Consider the following 24,422-nt stretch of genomic DNA (forward strand, 5'->3'; position numbering starts at 1 on the left):
CAAGCTGCTCCCAACGCTAACAGATATCCGCACAGCTGGAAGACGTTTACTTCAGCTCGACTCCCGCCACGCTGCCAAAAACGCGCGCACGCACGCATGCGCACGCACCGTCACACGCACGCATGCGCACGCACCGTCACACGCACGCATGCGCACGCACCGTCACACGCACGCATGCGCACGCACCGTCACACGCGCGTCCGTGTGTGTTACACGAGCAACGGTAACTGTTCTCAACAGGTATTGGCTCTGCCGCGTGCGGCACTTTAGAAGTGGCTGTTGCTTTGCGTCAAGCCTTGTGTTCCAAGAAAGGGCCCCTTTTTGTCATGCGAAAGTGGCAATTGAGCAAACACTATTCCGCGAATGCTCGCTTCAACAACAAAATGGCCCGGCATCAGGAATTTGGCAAACTAATGCGAGACGAGCGAAAGGGAACAGCATGTGCGCCGAGTTTGATAATATTCAGTTGCATGGGACGTTATCTTATCTACCTGACTCCGGCATAAGCAGATGTCACTGCTAAGTTGCGATAAGGGAGTGGGAAGGAACAACGAACACCGCGTCAGCCTCAGAGCACCGATTCTCATGGCCGCGACTCTTGACCGAGTTGCGTGAGCACGTGCTACCAAACGAAACACACATGTATACTTCAAGCAGTGCACCCTCTTTAGGTAAAAGTAAAGGTGCAGCCTAACGATTGCTTGCTCACACACCACTGCTGGCAGAAGTGCCTCCGCCAAAGGGAGCTCTTAGAGGTGTCGTCTCGAGGGCGTTTTTGGCCTACTCTTCCACACTCAACCCCGCCACACGTGCGGCCTGCTAATCGTGTATAGTGTCGGGTAGACAGAGGTGCGGTGTTGTTTTAGCTGCTCGCGCCAGGAGTTCCAATCGATCCGGCAGCCACAGGATTGCAAGTCCAGTGTGCTGACCGTTGTACTGCGATAGCAACCGCACCCCCTTCACAATAAAAATTATATATATTTAACAAACTTTGCCCAAAGGTGTCAACCCAAACACAACCTTTTCACACCCAGCCTCGGTGAGAGTGGGGTGCAATTGTACAGTGAATTCAGATACACACCAGCCTGTGTGTTAAAAAAAACTTTCATGGGTTTTGAAAAAGTAGCGAAATGTACTAAAAAGTAATAGACTTATTTGTCGCAATTTAAAGTGTGATCTTGCAAGGGCTCGCGGTGATTATTTTGCTCCCTGTGGCCACCACGGATGTCATCGAGCCTCTGCTTTGATGTCAATTAAGCAATAATAATATAATTTCGACGATGGGTGCTTTGAAATACAATACGTCATAGGCACCCCAAAACAAGAGATGTATAAAAAATAAAACAGCCTGAAACTGTCTACAATGTCAAGTTAGCTGACAGATTATCCACCTCAATAATACAAATAAACATTTCCTGTCCGTTGTCAATCCACTGCTGGGTGAAGGCCTGCCAACACCGTGTTGGTTATGGGAGCTGTCTAACCATACCTCACCACACTGGTTCAGTGTGCCTTCGCGAAGGTGGAGCAACGATGTTAGTCTAGGCCAACCACTGAAATCAGTTCGTTGGGTTCACAAGTACAGTTGCGCTAACCACTGTGCCAACACTCCCAACCTCGTCCAATCTCTACGCCACTGTAAACGAAAATAACAAAAAAACAAATGTAATTTGCTTAAAACAACGTTAAGTGTGGGTCACGCACAAATTCAGCAGATTTACAATTCTTACCTTTTTGGCACCGTGGCAACTAAAAGCTCGGCCACAAATCTCGTTTCTTTTTTTATACACGGTCAACAAAAAGCAGACATCAGTGTGGAATTTCAACAGTGAGGAGTGTGTGGCGAGACACATCACCGGACCTGGTGATGCTCTACCCCAGGCAGAGTTAAATACATCTTACCAGGGTTTAAACTTCGCTGCAAGGTGACCGGAATTTGCCTCACAGGCCGCTGTTATGCCACCACTGCACTCGGCCAAGCTTCAATCATTTTATCGGCCAGTTGAATCTGAGGTCTTAGCTGGGCCAGGTGTGCAACGGTACAGCAGCAGAACTTGGCCGTTGCAAATTAGAGCGTTGCAGAACAGAACTATAGGTGCCAGAGCTTGGACAACTGGTAAACCAAGTCGATGAATCAACCATTGCCCTGCTCATGGTACGGTTGATTGATTCGCGGACGCCTACTCGTGCCGCCGCGACATTCTGCCTCCCGAAGGTGGGAAACCCCCCCTGCTGCAAGCCACTCCCAGCACGACGTGGCAAAAGATGGCGATGACGTCACCGCACCGAGCCACGCCAATGACCACCTCCCGTCCGGCGGGCAAGCGCGGGAAGGCGCAGAGGTAAAACGCGGGGGATGAGGTCGCCTCCCTCCCTACCTTGTTGCTCGCCATCTCGCTGACGGAGCGGTGCGTCTGGATGGTCTCCAGCTGGTCCATGCACCAGTCCAGTTCCTCCAGGGTCTCCGTCGCCAGCTTTTGATAGGCCTCATCTGCGACCACGCAAGCGAAAGACTCCGCGTCACCAACGTTTCCAAGGGTTAACACGGTTTACCGATGCCGGGCATTGCCCTGCTCATGGTACGGTATTCACAACATTATTATCATTATATTATTATTACGATTGTTTATTATAAGAAATACCAAGATTGTTTTTTTTTCAGGAGGGATGGGTCCTGCCAAGTTTTTTTGCAGTTACAGGGCATTTTTTCTTCAGTGTAATCCAAATTGAATTTTTTTCATTATTATTGTTTCAGCATTGAGGTATTTGGCCAATATCAGTGACATTGCATGCCATGTTTAAGCTAAAGGAGGATACTAGAGAACCCGGGGAAAATGCATGAAGAACAGGGGGAGAACATGCAAACTTCACGCAGAAAGATGACCAAGTGTTGAACCCAGGGATATCTTGCTGTGAGGCATAAGTGTTACCACCCTGTCACTGAAAATGTCCATAGCAAGCAGTGTAACAACCATTTTTTTGTCTCAAAAGTACAGAACATGGCTATTATTCCCCACAAACTTTGCTTTTGTAACCAGGACAGTGACATTTTGAAATTTACCTATTTTCAATGAGAAAACGTGTGCATTTGTGTCCTTCCTTCACATAAAGTCCTGTCACAAAAGCAAAGTTTGTGGGGAATAATAGCCATTTTCTACACTTTTTAGGCATAAACAAATAAAAAATAACACTACCCTGGGACCAATATCGTGTTACGTAGTGTAATTATAATCTGAAGATATAAATGGTTCTTTCATAGGAAAGTTAGGATAAGAATCTTAGGGAATGGTGGTGATAATGTGCAGTCCTCTGTCAATCCACTGCTGGATGAAGGCTTCTCCATGCATCGTGGGCAATGAGGGTTGTTAGACCACACTTCACTACGCCAGTCAGCGCAGGTTGGGAAAGGGTGGGACCCAGCCAGGTCTGTACCAGATATCACTCGTCACTGATGTTAGCCATGCCTGGGAGTCGAACTTAGGTTACTGGAATCATGGCACGGCACACTAAACCATTGCACCGCCACTCCAACCACATTCATATGAATTAGAGATGATATATTCTTGCAGACATGATTCAATACCCACACTATCAGTAGAATAATCAGTTATAATAAATTAATAATGTGCTAAAAACATTCATGTACAGTACAAGGACAGCCCTTTTGTTTATCCACTGCTGGATGAAGGGCCTTCACACCTGAGGCATGTTCGTCATGGTGGCGGCGATGCTTTGAGCATATTTCACCGTGCTGGTCGAGGTGGGGTGGCATTGATATGTGAGCATATGAGTGCAGTACAACGAAGCACTTTTTTTCCGCACCACCTTCTTTCTACTGCCCACCAAATAGCCCAGCAGCTTTATCACAAACCAGCCCAACAGCGGTAGTCACCCATCCAAGCACTATCCAGGCTCAAACCTGCTTAGCTTTCGAGATCTCAAGTATCAAGTTTATTTTGCTGCTCGCCTTTTTATCCCTTCCTGCATTCGTTCTGTTAAACGAGGGGTCGCATCTTGTAAACACCATAACGCAACACTCGGCTCAGCCATTGAGCTGCGATGGCACAAGAGCCCGAGTGTGTACCGTATGCCAGAGGTCGCAACCGGGTACCCGATACCCGTACCTTACCCGTACCCGGCCGGGTACGGGTACCCATTTGCGACCCTGGTGCGGCTGGGTACGGGTACGGGTAAGGAATCAAAACCCGTTTGCGACCTCTGCCGTATGCACAATATGTTTACAATATTAAAGGGGAACGCATACACGTCAACAATTCTGGGAATCGAACAGTAAAATCCAAATGAGAGAGATAAGTGTTGTAAATACTCAAACCCAGGGGTGCCTGCGATATAAACAAACCGTGAACACTACCGCACACTCACTTGTGTATATGCAAACGTTAAACAGATTTGTATAAATATTATTGATAGTCATACGTAATAAAATAAGCCAATGGGCAGAACACGTCATCACTGTATTTGTGAAAGATATACAGGGCGAACTGTCATTAAATAATGGTGGGAGCGGTGGCGCAGTGATTAGGGTGTGTTGCGCGATGAACCCGGAACCCGAGTTCGATTCACGACCGTGGATAACATGAGTTGTGAGTGATACCAGAAGCGGTTCTATGCCCTACCCTGCCCCCTCCCTCCACACTTCGCCAACCTTCACTGACCAGCGTCGTGAAGGAGTGAAGGTGAAATAAAAACAAACCATGGCCAACATCGCGTGGCGAAGCCTTCATCCATTCGTGGATGGGCAACGGCTGCAACTATTTTTGGGTGTAATTTTAATTTTAGATTTGAAGCTTTCGTGACTGCAAGGATTCATACTCTTAGTTCTTTCGGTAAAGTCACGTAAGTAAAAAATGAAATAAAAATTAGTAAAAATTTAACAATAAAATCACAACGTTTCGGAGGCAACACAAGTCTCCGTCATCAGGTGGGACCGTCACAGCCAGATTTGCTGCATCAAGTGAGGCAGGGATTCAAGATGCAAGCTCTTAAATACAAGTTAAGGGGGAGGAGAGACAGCTCTTGCTTGTTGCAGCAAATCTGGCTGTGACGGTCCCACCTGATGACGGAGACTTGTGTTGCCTCCGAAACGTCGTGATTTTATTGTTTTATTTTTATTAATTTTAATTTCATTTTTATCCTACGTGACTTTACCGAAAGAACTAAGAGGATGTAATTTTAATGTTAATCAATGCTATATTAATTCGCCACGGAGGCGAGATCTTAACTAGCTTGCCTGGTATACAGGAGGTCGTGCGTGTAGTCCCGACCCTTACGATGCCTGCTGTATATTTGGAGTTTGCGTGTGTCTCGCGCTCATCATTATCACGGTGGCTAGGAGATGTTAACTACCTCGCCTGGTATACACGAGGTCGTGCGCTTGATCCCTACTCTGATGCCTGCTGTATGTTTTAAGTTTGCGTGTTCTCCCTCTGGTCGTGTGGATTTTTCTCCGGGTCCTTCGTTTTTCCCCCCTCCACATTTACAAACATGTATTTAGAGTGTTTGGCTGCTAGACATTTCCAGATGATAAGCCACGCCGCTGCACTATCATTCGTGATAGCCAGGTCGCTTCTGAAAAAGAGCTACATTGCTCAGTGGGCCTTACGTGGTAAATACAATGTTTTTAAAAATCCTTTATATTAAGTTCACTTGCTTGCTTGCTTGCGCGCTTACGACCGTGCAAATCTTTCGGTCGTTTTTTAACCCACTTCCCGTGATCCAATCGAGCTGACATTTTGCACACAGACTCGTTGTGTGTGACAATTTATTTTCGTGAAAAATTTTTCTCCAAAATTTTCCACTTTTTAGGAAAAAACAAATTTCATATTTAATTTAAAATACCAATGTGATAAAAATGAAACTCTTACTCAAGAAAAACAGAAATGAATAATAAAATAAAACCGATGCCACGCATATAAAGGATTTATAGTGAAAAACTTTGTTTTTACGGGTTAATTTTTTTAATGCCTTCGTTTTAAGTTTTATCTTCAACATCGCGAAGCAGAAGTGTTCGAAAACAACCACGAGCCGAGATGTTGGCGATCGCTTTGGATGCACTCACGGATGTCGATAACGTCACGGGGGAAACGCGAAGGTGCAGAGTGGTTGTCACCCGTAAAATAAAATGCACGTGCCATCAAGTATCCACCTCGCTCAATCGGCTGTCTTCTGCAGGAATGGATGATATATGTATGGCTCACAAACGGAAGGCTGCAAAACTTCAAAATCCTGCTTGGGGGTTGACTCAACCAAACATCCCGCTGGGGCAGATAAAATGCAAAACACTGTGGGGAATCATCTTCTTGGTTCTTTCGGTAAAGTCACGTAGAAGGGAAGTAATAAAATAATAAAAATAAAACATAATAAAATAATTCTCACGACGTTTCGTCCACAACGCAAGCAGCTGTCCTCAGGTGAAGGCCAGGTCTGTCGGGGAGACAGCGTGACTTTACAGAAAGAACCAAGAAGATGAATCCCTGCAGTCACGAAAGCTTTAAATCGAAATTTAACCGCCACTGTGGGGAAGTCAACGGTGGTTGAGATACGGATAGACTTGCACTGCCATGGGCACGTGGAATTTCCACCGCTATCTCAACGGAAGATGAGCACCGCGCCTCAATACCCATTGAGCAGCAAATCACTTTGACTTTACGGATAACGCTGTAATGTAAAGAGCACACAAATACCGTGTGGCTAACGCGTAGATAGCACAGCAACGACAAGACTCTAATTATCGCGTGCATAATTCACGTAGCTAAATGTTGCAGCTAGCATTTCAATAAACCATTAGATGCAATTTGTGGACATTAAATGATCCATCGCGCGGGCCACATTCGGTCCAACCGTAAACAGGAAATTAGAGGTAAAAAAAAAGAATAAGCATGTGCCCAGCTGACGCAACATGTCTGGCCGCAGTTTGCAAACGAGAAGATAATTTCTGTGGACGTTGGACGGAGATGACGAAGACCACGGTCCGATCGTAAGCAGGCAGGGCGCCGTGGATAGAAGTTAGGGCGGTGGCGGCGGTGGTGGTAAACCCCTTCTCAGAAATGGTACCGCGTCAAACGCGTGCTTGATCTTGTTGCGACACCGTCACTCTATTTGACGTGTTCGTCGGACGCTCAAGCGATCGGAGGTGTCGCAATAACCACGCCACGCGGCACGGTGGTGGGGGGGAGAGGAGGAAACAAAAACTCCCCGTGTCTTAGGGGGTCGTTTTGCTGCTTCTGCAGAAAAAACCCCCCCACCACCACCGCGTTTCGTTTAGGCGTGCTTTACAAATGCCATTTATTGTTGTTGCTGTTGCTGTTTAGTCCTGTTTGCCGTAAGGATTTAGACAGAAAGCGAACCCATTTGAGGATTAAGTAGGGGCTGTCAACATGCTCATTTCATTTTGTATTTTTTCCCCCTTTTCATTTGCATCCCAACTGTTCCTCCACAGTGTCGACATGCAATACCCCGGTGTCTACAAACTAAGCTGTGTCTGTGGCAGTAGTTGCATTGGGGAAACTAAACGACATGTCTCAGACTGTGTTCGTGAACGTAAGGCAGATCTGAAACACGGTAGGACCAATACCTCAGCCGCGGCTGATCATTGTTTTAATGCGGTGGGCTCACACGAAATTTATTTTTCCAAGACGAAGGTACTCTGCAAACCCACTGGCTATCAACAACGATTCATTCATGAAGCCATCCAGATATATAGACGAAGACACAATTTCAACCGAGAAGATGGGTACAAACTGAGCAATCATTGGAAGGACGTTATTAACCAGTTTACAGTGAAGGAAAAAAGTATTTGATCCCCTGCTGATTTTGTACGTTTGCCCACTGACAAAGAAATGATCAGTCTATAATTTTAATGGTAGGTTTATTTGAACAGTGAAAGACAGAATAACAACAACAAAATCCAGAAAAACGCATGTCAAAAATGTTATACATTGATTTGCAATTGAATGAGGGAAATAAGTATTTGACCCCCTCTCAATCAGAAAGATTTCTGGCTCCCAGGTGTCTTTTATACAGGTAACGAGCTGAGATTAGGAGCACACTCTTAAAGGGAGTGCTCCTAATCTCAGCTTTGTTACCTGCATAAAAGACACCTGTTCACAGAAGCAATCAATCAGATTCCAAACTCTCCACCATGGCCAAGACCAAAGAGCTCTCCAAGGATGTCAGGGACAAGATTGTAGACCTACACAAGGCTGGAATGGGCTACAAGACCATCGCCAAGCACCTTGGTGAGAAGGTGACAACAGTTGGTGCGATTATTCATTAAAATGCAAATCAATTTATAACATTTTTGACATGCGTTTTTCTGGATTTTGTTGTTGTTAGCCTGTCTCTCACTGTTCAAGTCGTAACTGGCTGTGATGTTTCCATCCTACCTGCCGATGATAGCAGTTATTTCCGTTGTGGTGGTTCGCTTACATTGGCATGCTAATCTCTCACAATACAATGGCCACCTCCACCGCTGCAACGTCGTGGAGGTAGCTCAAATCTCCGATCTACATTTACATGCAAATTCCATCTCGAGCCCCACCCACTTACCCTTGGGCTAAACCCATCTCAAACCTATATAACATCCTGTTTCAGCAGCTCTCTGGCTATATATTCTTTTTTTTCACCTGATGACGATTGCTTGTGTTGCGAATGAAACGTCGTGATATTTGTATTATTTTTCTATCTACGCGGCTTTACCGAAAGACCCAAAAAATAATATCAATTCCCTTCATTTATCCAGGGAAAGTATCAAATGAGTCTCAAGATTCGTTTTCAGGAGGGTCCTGCATTGCGACGTTTTGGCCAGAGAAAGTGCCACGCTTACGAGCGGGCAGCACTATGAGCCCGCACACATATACAGTCAAGAATCGATTTGTTATGCTGTCAGCTCCTGGCTATTTTGCAGTAAATATTTCACAACAATGCGCGACACTGCGTTGGCAGTGGTGCACAAAGCGCAATTAACAAAAACTCAACACATTCCTCGGTAGCGCCGTCCTAAAGCAGCAAAAAACAAAAAGACCCAAGCCTATTACACAGTAAGCATATATACGTTTTCCTCTGGAGGGCAACTCTATCGACGGACGTGTTGAGTTTCGGAAAATATTCAAAGACGCTTCGATCATTACACGGGCAATTTAACAGCTCCCATGCTGATCTAGCACCCGTACTGTTTTTATCACCCGACGAAACCTCTTTGCTTTTTAATGCCGCCTAAAGCGGCTTATGACACCGAGGTGAGGGTGTGCGGTGTGGGGTTTTCTCTACGTCAGTTGACTCGAAAGAGGTGAAGATTCATAACGAGTGACGTGAACGCAATGACCTGAGGTGCAATGAGTGTACACGCCGCCGGCTCGCGGGCTTTAGCTGCCCCTGTAAGCGCGAGCTGCCCACTTAATTGCACAGAGCTGCAAGTATTTTGCCGGCACCTCGCACATTTTTTTCTTCTTCTGAGAATCCGAAACTTGGCTGACGGTTTAGTCGGTGGGGGAGATATATGTGTATTATAAAAAAAAAACACAAGACAAACCAAACGTGGCGTCAGCTGGCTCGTAATTTCCTTGAGAAAATTTTCTCAATTTTGTTTTAGTTGTTTCAGGAAATAAGTTAATAAAGAGTTATGATTGTTGACTACAGGGCTGTTTTGTCAGACTGAGTGCAGGGATTTTAAGAACTGTTCTCTGTTACTCGCACTCACGGCCTCTTCCGTTTTATGTCGCCCTGCCAAACCACTCCCAAATTCCCAAAGTAAAAAAATAAATATAAACAGAGCTGTCATTCCAAATTACTGTGAATGTGAATTGGAATGCATTCCACTCTACGTTAATATTACATTTTTTCCCGCGCAAAATTTCTGTTAGTTTTTTCATTCGACTTCAGCGAATAGTTTTTGCACAACCGCCAACTACGGTAAACTTAACGCCTGCTGACAAATTCCAATAAACACGAATAAATTTTACTGACCACAAGTGAATTAACGTTTCGCAAACAAAACATATGAAAGCAAAATCATATTTAGAAATTGCAGGCAGTTTTTGAACCCGTTCAAGTTATTTTATTTGCTCCAGTATTTAGTTACGATTAGCTAATATGAATGCTGAAATTAAAGCCTTTGCGTAATCATCATTAAGCTCACATAATCCCACTTGCCATCTGTTGCCATGTGACATGAACTTGCGCTCGGGCCCGAGGAATTTTAATCAGTTGGAATTACGCAGCAGCGAGGGTAAATGTAAGCCGGGCTTACACGCCTTGCTCGTGGCAAACCGAGCACAATCTTAGGGGCCAAAGAATCTCCCGGGGACCCTGGATTCATGAAAAAGTCCAGCTGTGCACCAAAATACCGCATCGGCTGTGATTTAATGAAGGTGTCACCTCACCGCGGACAACCCGTGCCAAGATTATGATGAGAAGAATAATGAGGAGACGGGTGAGCCGGCTTAATGGCATGATTGGCTATGTACGGTGCGAAAGAATTTCAACATACATACATAGCATCATGGTATAATTACTTGATTACTCACTTAGAATGACACATCGCAATCATCGCTCCCGACTGGTAGACTATTGCTCACTTTCCAGGCCCGTGCTGAGTCACCTTGTGTCCACAGGGGGAGCTGGCACTGGAGGTGCCCATTCAAAATGTTTTGAAATGATAACGTGTGCCCATTTCTAAACTAAAAACGAAATTTTTTTTCTTTTACCAGGTAAGGCCCACTGAGCTATATATCTCTTTATCAGAAGTGATCTGGCCAGAAATGATAGCTCAACGAAGTGGCTGAGCATGTGAAAATGTATAGCAGCCAAATACTCTAAAACGCATGTTGACTCTAAATGTGGAGAGAAAAATCGGAGGACCCGGAGAAAAATCCACGCGGCCACGGGCAGAGAGAGACACGCAAACTCCAAATATACAGCAGGCGTCAGGTTCAGGATCAAACCCACAACCTCCTGTATACCAGGCGAGGTAGTCAACATCCTGTACCAATACGTCGTTGACACAACGTGAACGTCTGACGTTTTCACTCCGCACGTTTTGAGCTTCTTCAGGAACAGCAGCAGCATGGCAGACATCGTCCGAAATCATCTACGCTGCTTCGCTCTCGGACGCATTTTCGGGATGCACTGAGTGTTCTTCGGCACGCTATCCGACGTTTCGCGCCGTGCGATTAGGGGGCTTCTTCAGGAAACTCCTTTTCCAGGGAACCCACCACGATCAAGCGCAGCAAAACGTTCAGACATCAAGCCGAACATAAAGCTGAACAAGACACGACAGAGAGACGGGCACCACAAGCGCGAACACCAACGCAAGTCGCGCCCCCGTTTAACCCTATTAATTACATAACTTAGCCGCTGTGGTCACCATATCACGCGCTTTCAGACGCGCTTCTGCGGTCGTCTGGAACGCTCTTCCTCTCCGACATTAGGAAGCCGCTGGAGCTACGCAATTTTAAATCATCCAGATTGAAAACTACTTTTTTGTTTGTTTAGAACCGCTTTTTGCGTTTTGTTTGTTGTCCTTCCCCCGCAGCTCCGATTAGCACGTTTGGCTACATGCGGTTGCGAAAGAACTTCAACATGCACATACACAATACAGGAGCAGAGGGCTCCAAAACCATTCGCGGATGCGTGTCCCAATCGATTCACCGCACAGTCTTTTGCAGCGAAACGCATTCCTCTCCGTTCCCCCCCTTCTCTGCACTAAAAATAAAATATATATACACGACCACGATCATTGTTTCGAGCCTCCGCTAATGACAGTTCCCACTCCGCCACCGCGGGTGGGGGGGGGGCGGGGGTGCGGGGAGGGCTGGTGGCGTGGCAACTTGAAGAGGAACCCACGCCGCTTGAGAATCCACTTGTGTGTGGAGGCCTCCGAAGAGGGCACGCGAGGTCTGCCGCGATATGTTTGCTTCTTCGAGTCACAGGAATGACCTCGTCAGAACCCAAGTGGCACAGCTGTGTTAGGCTTGGCCACCGCGGCATTTAAATGAAGAGTTTCAAACATACAGGGACTCCTCTGCTTATGAACGAGCTATGTTCCAGAGGTCTGTTCGTAAGTCGATTTGTTCGTAAGCCCATCTCTACTCCTGGGGATTCCAAACACGTTGGTACGGTATGTACACTAAACACGGGGAATGGCTTTAAAAGTTGTATAATCTCCTGTAGATGTGGATGCCACTGGTTGTTCACGTTCTGCAGACGTAAATGGCACCACCGCCATCTTTTGCTCGGCGGTTGAACTTACGACTATTATTTGGTTCTTTCGGTTAAGTCACGTCTAAAGATAAAATAATAAATTAAATTAAATAATAGAATACGACGTTTCGATTGCAACACAAGCAATCATCATCAGGTATAATGAAATAGCGACATAAAATCTAACCAGAAAACTATAGACAGACATATTAGCAGACAGATATCACCAAGATACATAGCGGGAGCAACACAGGTAACAGAGAGGGGTGATCGTCTCTGTGGGGTGGCCTTAAATAGACAGAGGGGGGGGCGGAGGCAGAGAGAAGGAAGGGGGGTTAGAGAAAAAATTAGCATATCAATGAGTGGTCAACAGACGTGGTGCTGCACGGCAAGTAAGCCTGAAAATCAGGAGGACACACTAAAATTAAATAACCTAGTAAAATATCGAAATGTAATGTAATACAACACAGAGGGTCGGTCAACACACAATTAACGCATAGCCTGGTTGATTACGTATTTTAAAGATTGCTAAGTTAGAATTTAAGTGTGAACAATCTAAAGAGAGGACACAGGCAGAGAAAACAAGTCGCCAGAGAGAGAGAAAAAAAGATAAGCTTAAAACTTCCCCGTAGAAGTGGTTCAATCTTAATTTTAGAACTTTCGTGACTGCAGGAATTATTGTTTGGTTCTTTCGGTTAAGTCACGTCTAAAGATTTAATTTAATTTATTATTTTATCTTTAGACGTGACTTAACCGAAAGAACCAAATAATAATTCCTGCAGTCACGAAAGTTCTAAAATTAAGATTGAACTTACGACTCTCGGCCCGAACAGGCAACTGGACATATGGTCAGGTTTGTTCGTATCTCTGAAAGTTCGTAAGTCGAATGGTCATAAGTAGAGGAGTCCCTGCATGTATATAAAAATCTGAAGTATGTAGGTACGTGGTGGGAGGGGGGGGGGCGGTAGGGGAGGAATATTTGACCATACTTCACCACGCCGGTATTGTTTTTGGAAGTGCAGCATTGGTGAAGGTGAGGAGCATGCGACGTGGCGGCACGTGGTGCAGTACAACATATCCTGCCGAACTGCCTTCTGGTGCCCAGCACCACTGCGTAGCACCGCAGCAGCCTATAGCAACCTGCTGTGCATTGTGGTCGAATACAGTACAGTATTATCAAGCACCACCATCCGGGCTCAACCCTGATTAGCTTCTGAGGTTCGACAAGCTTCTCACAGTCTGGGCAGAGGCAACGACGACGATCATCATCATAATAATAATAGTTCAATTTGTAACGCGCGCAAATTTGCAGACGTAGTGGCCGCAACTCAGAGGCGCGGAGCCAAGCTCAGAGTCGCTCGAAAGCATGATTATAGAGGTGAGTTTTTAAGTGTCTCTTGAAGGAGGCGATTGAGGTGATGCTGCGAATGTGCAGAGGGATATCGTTCCAGACTGTTGGGGCTGCCACCGAGAAACGGTGCATAGACATGACCATCCTGGATCTTGGTATCAATATGCCCATGTATTTCTTTCTATCCGTTCCCAATGACTTTCCGATTGTGCCGCTTGGCGTCGCTACGTCGTGAGAAGCAAGGTGAAATTCCCCTCTTCGGAGCTCCTGCAGGTAGGAGGCCAACAAAACCACCACCACCTTGTGTCGGAGAATGGCCAATAAAGACGGCGCCACAGAACCACTTCTGAGCCGCACTTGGCGGTACAGCGTCTACATCGCCTATCAAGCAGACCCATTTCACCCAGGGTTGGTTGGGGAGCATGGCCCCACAGTGGAACACAGTCAACCCCCCCCCTTCACCCAATTTGACAACTGTACCAAGTGTCCCTACCTCCTTGATCACTCCGTTTAAGGTTTAATTGGTCACTTAAAAAAATATTTCCACATCCGGCACACAACATCCGGTATGCCTCTCGGTATGGCTTTGTGTGCGTGTACTCATCATGTGTGGGGTTGCCACTGCGGCTTGCACGTGGTTACCGTGTGCGCGAAGAAGGAGCTTGCAATGTTCGTGATTAGCTGCAAGCATGGGCCATTGTGTGTGTGTGTGGCGCCACTGTGTGGCGGTCAGGGTTACCATTTGCCCCGGGGGTTTCCCAGGATTTGTCCTTTTGTTTAAGGTGGCTGTCCTGGGGAGTGTGTTAGTCTTTCCGGCACATTGAAACTCCCAGTTTTTTCTCAGTTGCATAATAACAATATAATAATACAGCACTCATACAGCACTCCCCATGCATGTGATTGCGAGATATTCTTCTTCCCATCATCTGTGCTGGTTTATTTTGTATCAGAGAGGCATCAACCCTAGTCATATGCCTACTCCAGGCTACCAGCGACCAGGAAAATATGAAAGTGAAAATAATTGCCCTGCTGCCTCCATCACATAGCACCATGGACACTCAGTTCCCTCACACCCAGCTACTCCATGCAATGCCCAGCTGCCAAATCTCAACTATGGGCCAGCTGCAAATGTTGCCCATCATTTGGCAATCAAACCAAAAAAGACGTGTCATTCTGGAATAAGCTGTGACAGATTTATGCGCGAACAAGCTAAGGGCGTCAAACTGTCTGCGCACGAGAAGCCCGTTCAATCACGGGTGGCTGCCCGGATTTGAACCTGGGATTTTCTAGCCACACGCTTAGCACTCTGACGAGATAGTGTCTGTCCCCTGAGCCACCGACATGTGACGAGATAGAATAACACAAACAGTGATTCCCTTCTTTACCCGGAAATGCCTCGCTGAGTCCAAAAACATTTCAGGAGTCTTCAAACGTCCTTAGGCCCAGTGGTTCAAAGATTATTTCTCTATTTGTATAAGCATGCCATTTACATTCACTGCCTTTGGTTAAATTTCGATTTAAAGCTTTCGTGACCGCAGGGATTCATCCTCTTGGTTCTTTCGGTAAAGTCACGTAGAAGGGAAATAATAAAAATAAAACATAATAAATAATTCTCACGACGTTTCGGCCACAACGCAAGCAGCCGTCCTCAGGTGAAGAACAGGTCTGTCGGAAAGACTTTACCGAAAGAACCAAGAAGATGCCTTTGGTTAGTTACATGAAAAAGTGAGCCTAAATACCTCAAGAATGTATGGAAATTATGAAAAATGTACAGCCCTTTGTGAATCCAATGATGAAGGCCTCGACCACGCCGCATCGGCCTTGAGAGTTGTGTGACCATACCTCACCACGGAGGTCAATGCGGGTTGGTGAAGTTGGGAGACACGGGACTGTTTCAGATATCACTCGCCACTGATGTTAGGCATGGCTTGGCAATCGATCGATCTCGGGGTCGGCCCGGATTTGCGATGCGGTGCGTTAACCGCTGCGTCACAACTCCACAGGGATCGAATTGTGCTCGTTTACCACGGGACAAAACGTACGAAAGTTGAGCTGTGTTTAAATTCATCTCTGAAAAGTAATGGTTTGTGAACAGTGGGGTTTTTTTTTTTTGACGCTGTCGGTGGAAAGAGCATATCACTGAAGTGAGATGTACGCACAGCAGGCTGCCCCTCAACATCTCACCAAAGTCAATTTGTTTGAAGCCTTTCGCAGCTTGCCCTCTGCTGGCCTGTCCTGCTACCACACTCTACCGCCAAAACCGAATTCCACACCACATCGAAACGAAACTATTAAATCCTTTATATTAAGTTCGCTTGCTTGCGTGCGTGCTTGCTTGCTTGCTTGCTTACGACCGTGCAAATCTTTCGGTCGTTTTTTAACCCACTTCCCGTGATCCAATCGAGCTGACATTTTGCACACCGACTCGTTGTGCGTGACACTTTACTTTTTTTTTCAAAATTTTTCTACATTTTAGGATTTTTTTTTTATATTTAATTACCAATTGCTTAATGGTGGCAGGCAATCATCTGACCCATAGGTGGCAGCCATCTCAAGCCAGAGGACGAGAGGACTCTAGCCGCCACGCATATAAAGGATTTATAGTGAAAAACTTTGTTTTTTTACGGGTTAATTTTTTTATTTTACAAGGTAAGGCCCACTGAGCTATGTAGCTCTTTTTTAGAAGCGAACTGGCTATCACAAACGATATGTCGACGGCGTGGCTTATCATCTGGAAATTTCGAGCAGCCAAACACTCTGAAGGCGTGATGTTTATAAATGTGGAGGGGAAAAAGGACCCGGAGAAAAATACACACGACCACGGGGAGAGAGACACGCAAACTCCAAATACACAGACACCCAGTTAACATCTCGCCACCATAATGGAACAAGGATTGTAAATATACCACTGCACTTTAAAAGTTTAGAAAATTTAGTTTCTACTCATGTCGGTCTGTAGACTTCCATCTCAATGTGTAAGATAACTCATTGAAAACCAGGCACCAATGTCATTTATTTTCTGTAAGCCTGCTCAGTGGCTATAAGTGAGTGAGGATTTGACTCGACAACTTAAACGCATGCTTTTCAGCACCTCCCCACACGTACACAAACAAACCCTGAAAGAGAACTATTCGATTTTGGTTGTTGCTATTTTCTTTAATGTGGCACCAATATTGAAATTGGTGGGGAGCGGTGGTGTAACGGTTAGCGTTACGCTGCGCTACGAACCCGGCGACCCGAGTTCGATTCCCGCTCACGGCCAACACCAGTGACGATTATATGAACCGGTCTTGGGCCTCCCATAGGTTGACTCAGCCTTAAATGAGTACCCGGTGCGGTGTGTAAACATCGCCACTGGGGAAACAAAAGCGGCCGGGCGTGGTGCTGGCCACCCACCCCCTCGTGTGCCGTTCCGGCCTTCATAGGTGCTCGCTAACAGCACTTGCACCAACAGTGTGTTCAGGGTATACGGGGGATTTTTGTCTTTATCTTTTATGTATGTTGTGGGAGGAGGCTCTCGAAAAATGCTACTGGGCAATTGGAGGCAATCACACTCCAACAACAGTGGAGGGCAGAGGAGTGACTCTCACAACAATGAGAGCAGCGTGATGGGCAGATAAAATAAGAAAAGTTGACAGTGGGGAGCACAGGTGATGCTGCTGCCAGTCATCTCAGTCAAACCATGGCGCCTGGGTCAATCCCGTGACCTCCTGTCAGCGAAGCCTTTGACACTTCACGTGACTGCCTCGAGGTGCACCAAGCCTGGCACGACGCAGCAGCTTTGTCACGGCCACTTAGTGGCGTCCGGCGGTTGTTGTCGTTGTGACGAGCGGTGGCAGTGTTTTACAGCGCCGCACTATGAAGCCAGAAACAACTGCGTGCAATTCATAACCATGGACCCCACCAGCGGAAAGTGGTATGTGAACCTGTCGAAGCACTCCCCTAGGTCGACTCAGCCTTAAATAAGCACCGGGTGGCATGCATACAATAACCATCCAGGTCTTAAGAGGCGCTCGCTTACAGAACTGGCTCCAACGGCCTGTGAAAGGCTATGCACAATGGGGTTTTTAGTTTTGCGTGCATGTGCGTGTGCGTGTGTGTGCATGTGTGTGTGTGTTTACAACGACGAGCGGAGCGCCGGGTGGCTAAAGCACAGCAAGTTGGTACAGTAGGGGGCACAGGTAGTGCATCAGCCAGTCATCTCGGTCATCTCGGTCAGTTGACCCGTGGCACCTGGGTCTGCCCCGTGACCTCCTGGCAGCGGGTGTTCGACACTTCACGTGGCCTCAAGATGCACTTGGCCTGGCACAAGCGTCGTGGTGACGTCACCCCCCCTTAGTGGCGAATGGCGGTTGTTGTTGTTGTGTGCTTGCGTGTGTGTGTGTGTGCGTGTGTGCGCGTGTGCGTGTGTGCGTGTGTGTGCGCGTGCGTGTGTGTGTGCGTGTGTGCGCGTGTGCACGTGTGCGTGTGTGCGCGTGTGTGTGCGTGTGTGTGTGTGCGCGTGTGCACGCGTGCGTGTGTGCATGTGTGTGCGTGTGCGTGCGTCTGTGCGCGAGCTTGTTTGCTAACCTGTAAGCTGTGCTCTGGTGATGCTTTGGTTGTTCACTTGCAATCTTCTGTGCACAGAGCAATGGAACAAGATGCATAAAGAGGAGAGGTCAATTGCGTGTACAATCAGTCAAGGAAGCACACACCCTTGATGTACAGTGATGCTACACAGAATGCAAAAAAAAAATTAGCACGTGGACAAATACATTTGGAGATTATTGATATGGATATACTATCATGTTGTCGATATGCTTATTATTGCAGTGCCAGTAAATATGGAGTGTTGGGCCAAGTTGGCCCAATGTTGGGCGAAGGTTGGCATGCTTACTGGGATACTACACTTTGCTGTGAGACTACATTTACATTTTATGAAATATGCACGCAATATCGAGATCGCGCAGAGGTTGACGCATTCGTTTTCGTAATTCGAGTAAAATCACACCGTTTTTCAGTGCACAAATTGGGTGCATACTCCAATCATTATATTGGAGAAATATATCATGGATTTGAATGCAATATTTTCTGTTACTTGCAACAAGGCATCGACGTGTACCTTTAATAGCAGTGTGATATAGCCACGGATACCCCCACCTATTGCTAACGGGTGATTGAATCCTGTGAGAGTGATGGCTTCGTGTCTTACAAAGAGTTGAAATATTTAAGAAGTGTATTGCGATTAGTGGGAGATACATAGAGGCACCGAAATAACTTGCTGTTCTCACTACAACGTCTCCCATTCACAGTATATCAGTGGGCTAAATTGGCCGACAGCTCATCAACCCTCTGTGCTCGCTAAAATCACGACCACTTCGTGGGGAAGTAGACCGTGCTTGTCCTATGGAGCAAACTCGCCCCCTGCCACAGGAACGTGGAGATGTAAATGGGAAATGAGCACCGTCTAAATACGAATTTGAGAGATGAACCACTTTGGACTTCATTGATAAATGCATTAGCCTGTAAATCCGCATGCCTTGTCATACCCACGATCTGACCACGGGTGGCAGCAAAGGCAAACCGATCTGAAGGCAAACGTGTCGGAAAGAGGTGGGAAGCCGAGCCAAACGCGGATATTCCTCGTTATTGTCGACGTCATCCACAGATACACTTAAACACTACGGTATCAATAATGTTGATTTTTTTTTCCTTCCCATCTATAGCCGTACTGGATCAACAACATTGGCGATGCAAGTAACACGTTCCAAATAACACGTCAGAGTATTGACAAAGAGATCATATACGTTTCCATCGTACGTTTTACATTTGATCAAAATATAAGCGTGACATATTTTGTTTCAAGCGGGGGTATGAATGGGTCCATCAAAGTCGACTGGCAGGGTCCCCTACGGTGGGGCATAAAGCGTGAATATTCGCACCTCTCCCAAGACGTCTGGCCATCAAGGCAATGTTGGCCAAAATATTATCTACGATGGATTCTACAGAGCTTCCTCGACCAAGCGCTGGGGCTAGTCATCACAGGGCTGCAGCTTCACCCTTTAACCTCATTTAGTAACATCATTCCCTCGACACTGCTGATGAACCCCATTGGAGCGTTGGCCAAATGTGATAACCAATACGACCCGATTTCGTAACTCTGGGTTTCACAAATCTTTCCCCATCTTTGCCAATAATCGGATGCATGCTACTCGCAAATCCCTTTGCGTCTGAACAGAGAGGATTAGCAAAGGTGCACAGGGTGGAACCGGAACCTCTAGAACCTCAGCCATGCCTCACACCCGCGTTCCCTCCCGTGGGCGAGAATTGTGCATTTCATCAAGGACGTTTGAGAGTGGAGAAGACGAAAACAAGAAGCTCACTTGTTTGGCAGTCCCTGGACATTCGTCAGCACGGAGAAGTTGGTCCGGATGCTGCGCAGGCTCGCAAGCACCTGTTGGGCAGGAAGAGATCAGTGCCCGCAGTTCGCAACCACAGCAGCTGGGCAAGCGGCACGCGCCGCTCATCGGCGCGCGCCCCGTGCGGTGGTGCCACCAGTGGTTGTGTCGGTAAAGTCACGTAGGTAAAAAAATTTAAATTAATAAAAGTAAAATAAAAATAAAATAAAAATCACGACGTTTCGGAGGCAACACAAGCTTCCGTCTTCAGGTGGAACCGTCAGACGGAAGCTTGTGTTGCCTCCGAAACGTCGTGATTTTAATTTTATTTTAATTTTATTAATTTACATTTTTTTACCTACGTGACTTTACCGAAAAAACCTAAGAATATGAATCCTTGCAGTCACGAAAGCTTCAAATCTAGAACGTTGTGTCGGCTCGCCACATCCACTCTTGCCGCCTTATGACACTGCTGCGGTGGTGGCGCAGCGGTTCGCTCGCTGCGCTACGAAACCCGGTGACCCGAGTTCGATTCCCGCGGACACCGGTGATGATTATCTGAACTACTCATGGGCCTCCCCCTAGGTCGACTCAGCCTCAATAAAATACCTGGTTGTGGTGCGTAAACATCGCCACTAGAGAGATAATCGTGGCTGGGAGTGGTGCTGGCCACCCACCCACCACCTCGTGTGCCGTGCAGGCCTTCAAAGGTGCTCGCGAACAGCACTTAAGGTTACACGGGGGATCCTTGTATTGTCTTTGGTGATGTGCAAAAAAAAGTGTGTGAATAGTGTTTAGGGTTACCAGATGTCCTGAAGGGCAGTACTTACATTTCATTTCCCCGTCCTCAATAAACTAATAAGGACGCACAAGTGTCTGTCATGCCAAATCACGTAGCATAGGTGATGTCACATGTGCCAGATAATATCTATTGCCCCCTGTCCTGGTTTTACCAGAATCATCTTCTTTTTGAGGCAGCTGTCCTGGGAAATGTGTAAGTCTTCCCAGGACACTCAAGATCCCGTGTTATGTCTGTTGCATATAAATACACCACTGAAGACAATGCATTTACGTGTCGCTCTCCCCTCATCTGGCATTGTGAGAACATCCTCTGATAATGCCCCTGTTCTTTTGTGGTGGTGATGTCTGATGGTGCACACTTAAAAACCATCTGCAACTTAATTCTGAAAAAAATGATTATCCATGGCATAGCGTGGCTGACATGGACCCTGGTGCAATGAATGCAAAGGGGCCTTTTTGTAAAATGTTCAATCTTGGGTCCTTGAGAGTCCACAGTCCTCGACCTCCCTCATGGCTGGCTTGAGGGAATTTTCTCAGCAGTTGCCCTTGAACTGGCCTCAGGAGTGTGACCTCAGTCCCAGGACCTGGCTTAAGAGGCCTTTAGCACCAGAGGATCTGGTCTCGAATGGCCTCTACCTACTAGGCTTTGGGCCTTGACCTCGACTTTGGCCTCGTGGTTCGTGGCCTTGAATCCGAGATTGCCAATTTCCCCCAACCATCTTCCTAGCCTGGCACCTGGGCCCCTCCGGCCTACAGGCCTCTGCGCAGCTGCACCGCCTGCACACTCGATGACGATGGTCCTCATGCCCTCTCCCAGATATCTTTACTTTTTTGTTGCTTCTCAAGACGTTCTAGTTTCCTTCTGAATTCAGATGAACTGACAGCAAAGGCCTGCCGGTCAAAGTGGCGTTACTTGGACATAATGTACTCTCGCAAAATAAACCTTGAAAAAACACCAACATGTACACTGAGTGCAATAAACGCTGCTGTGATAAATCGTGAGCGAGCAATTCGTCCGCCCTTCCGCGAGGGTGGCGATGTTTTTTTTTCCGGAATGCCTGACGCTACGTCGGCACAGAGCGGTGGCGTACGCTTGTGTGTGAAGGGCTGTTGAAGGGCCACAGGTGGGAAAGGTTGCGGTGACTGACCTGAGCGAAAGGTGTGACGATGAGATCATCGCTGTGGCTGAAAAAAAACGAGACGGGGAAAAGTCACACGATGAGAAAAAAAGGAACTCGTTATACAAACCGAGAATGTGAGAACGTGTGGGTGCTTTTTCGCAAATGGCCACATTACGAAAGCATTCTTTGAGATGTCCCGTTTAACATGATTAGCACTGATGTGTTTTTTCATGTTATAACTTCCACGGATTGACTGATGGTAATTGTTCCGTGCCACAGCATTAAGATTGAAATACCGCACCAAAACAAAACTCTGCGGCATAACCACAACCATATCTGGGCATCGACAAACTCTTAATGAGCTTTCCAAAATAAAGGTTAACCACATCTTTCTATTTTTTTTGTCGGTCGGCACGAAATAGAGAACAGCGCCTGTTTACATAATTTTACGCGGTTATTATTTTTTTTACGAGTATTTATGGAAATACTGTACTGTCAACATACCAACGGCCACTCTTTACGATGCGCGATTCAGGAATGCACATATGACTGGCTGCATATTATATAATGCCCTGCCCAGAGGAATTTACAACCATTTCAAAGTTAAACGTTGGTCGTCAGCACACGCACACTCGCACACGTGTTCACCAATGCCCTCACGCGTTAGCAATCCGGGGGACTTTCGAAGTCTGAGAATTCTCATGCCGAAAAGGAATTTCAAAAAGGTCCAGTAAATCAACCGACACGCGCAATGTTTTGGAATCCACTCTGGATTTTTAATGCAGTGCGTAGAATGGCACATTTACATTACCAGAATTATATAAGGCTGCAAGTTTGACAGCTGTATGCATTCTAAGCATATGGTCGTACCGTAGCGAGAACGTGTTTGAAAATATATTAATTCACTGTTCATATAACTGTATGTACAAATAAGCACAATATAAAATCTAGCCTCGGACAATCAAATAGGGCAATCACAATGACGTTTATGTGTATAATAACGTCAGTAAGAGTACAGCTCTTTACCAATCCACTGCCGGATGAAGGCTTCTTCACCACATTGCCAATCGTGGCGGTTTTCTGACCATACTTCACCAAAATGGTCGGTACATGTTGCCGAGGGACAGGCCCAGACATCACTCGCCACTGATGCCAAGGATTCGAACTCTGGGTCTCCAGGGTCATGGCACAGTTAGCTAACCACTGCACCACAGCTCCCTTCTGAAGTATATTGTACCTTACACGTACAAGTACATGGTCTTAACCATCGTACATCGCAAGACAAAATCCATCAGACATCACGGTGATGTCCAAGCGTAAAGTCCCGCAGGGCAAACGTGTGCGCAACATCACAGGCACAGCACACGTGGGCAGGCTGCAGTACACACAACGCCACATTCAGCAGGAGCGAAACAGAGGCAAAGATCCGCCATGTAGCCTTGAACAAACTGTTGGGGGGGGGGGGTGGAAGTAGTTAGCGAGCACACACACACACACGTGTCTACCTGTGTCTCCTCTTGTTCAAGGGCTCGCTAAAGAGCCTCAGGAATCTGTGCTGTCGGCCGTGACTCCGCTCGGTTTTGGGACGCATTCGCAACACGGGGGCGCTGTCAAATCGCGTCCGTCCGTCGTACGAATCCTCCTCCTCGGCGGCGACAAACCCTTCCGTCTGCCCTCCGAAAATCCAGCCCACTCCGTTAGAAGACATGCTGCACTCCCCCCCCTCGCCCCCCACCACTTTCGGCTTCCCTTGGGGAGAGAAAATAGAATCCTTCAAGCGTCTGCCGGTGTCGGAAGACTCATGGGGGTGTCCTGGACAGCGGCAGCGGCAACTTTGCTCCGCGTGTGTCGCTTTGATCTGGCGGAGTGGCAATGCCGCTCGCTCTGCGTGCTTTGGCGACAAACAAGTCGATTGTAAACGGCTGCCCGTAACGTTACTCTCGACCCCTGGGTGGGCGGCTGGGAATGTTTAACGCCCTACGCATGCTTACAGCCACCCACCCACCCAACCCCTCTCGTGCCCTCTCTCTCTCTCATCTGTGTCACCCACTACCTACAAGAACCGCCCTCCCCCCTTCTCCCCATCACAATTATTTTATTTTTATTTTTACAAGTTCCCATGCACAGGGCATGATGAAGAAAAGAGGTTCAATTCGCTGTCAGCAAACCATCAATACTTGTCGAGTTAATGATCGGCCATGCCCTGTACCACCCCACCCTCTTCCTGCCAAACCTTCCCTCCCACTTCTGGTAAAGTGTCACCTGTCTGGAAATGATTTATTACGCCGCTGGACTGCCGCAGAGCCCCGGGATTGACTCGGCAGCCCCGGCAAAGCCGGTCGGAAATCACGGGAAAGGGCCCGGAAGTTCCCGCTTTGTGGTGGTGGTGGTTGCGTTTCACAAGCCAAGGCATTTCGGCGCCTTTTGTAGCCTTGAAGTAAATCGTCCAGGGCTCTGTTGAGGAAAGGAGTCGCCAGTCGCCGTGTCGGCTGAGCGCGCACTATCTCAAGCAATCAAATTCACCTTTGTGAAGAAGAAGGTGGTGGTGATAAT

General features: G+C 47.0%; 1 protein-coding gene across 7 annotated transcripts in view; it reads right to left on the reverse strand.

Annotated features, from left to right (window-relative positions):
- The window catches only part of LOC144726674 (3',5'-cyclic-AMP phosphodiesterase 4C-like), a 182,857-nt gene that overhangs the window by 93,694 nt on the left and 64,741 nt on the right, over nt 1–24,422 (reverse strand). For 4 of the 7 annotated variants that reach the window (XM_078605452.1, XM_078605455.1, XM_078605456.1 and 1 more), the window contains exons 3-6: nt 21,897–21,933; nt 19,933–20,003; nt 18,140–18,186; nt 2,379–2,491 (exon numbers count right to left, since the gene is read on the reverse strand). In XM_078605452.1, the coding sequence (XP_078461578.1) occupies nt 2,379–2,491; nt 18,140–18,186; nt 19,933–20,003; nt 21,897–21,933 (268 nt within the window). Of the gene's footprint in view, nt 1–2,378; nt 2,492–6,079; nt 8,020–18,139; nt 18,187–19,932; nt 20,004–21,896; nt 21,934–23,374; nt 23,832–24,422 lie in introns of those variants that run through there. The other 3 variants (XM_078605457.1, XM_078605453.1, XM_078605458.1) reach the window with 3 other exon arrangements.

The sequence above is a fragment of the Lampetra planeri genome, chromosome 24, assembly GCF_965212315.1.
Source record: "Lampetra planeri chromosome 24, kcLamPlan1.2.h2, whole genome shotgun sequence".
NCBI classification, from domain to species: Eukaryota; Metazoa; Chordata; class Hyperoartia; order Petromyzontiformes; family Petromyzontidae; genus Lampetra; species Lampetra planeri.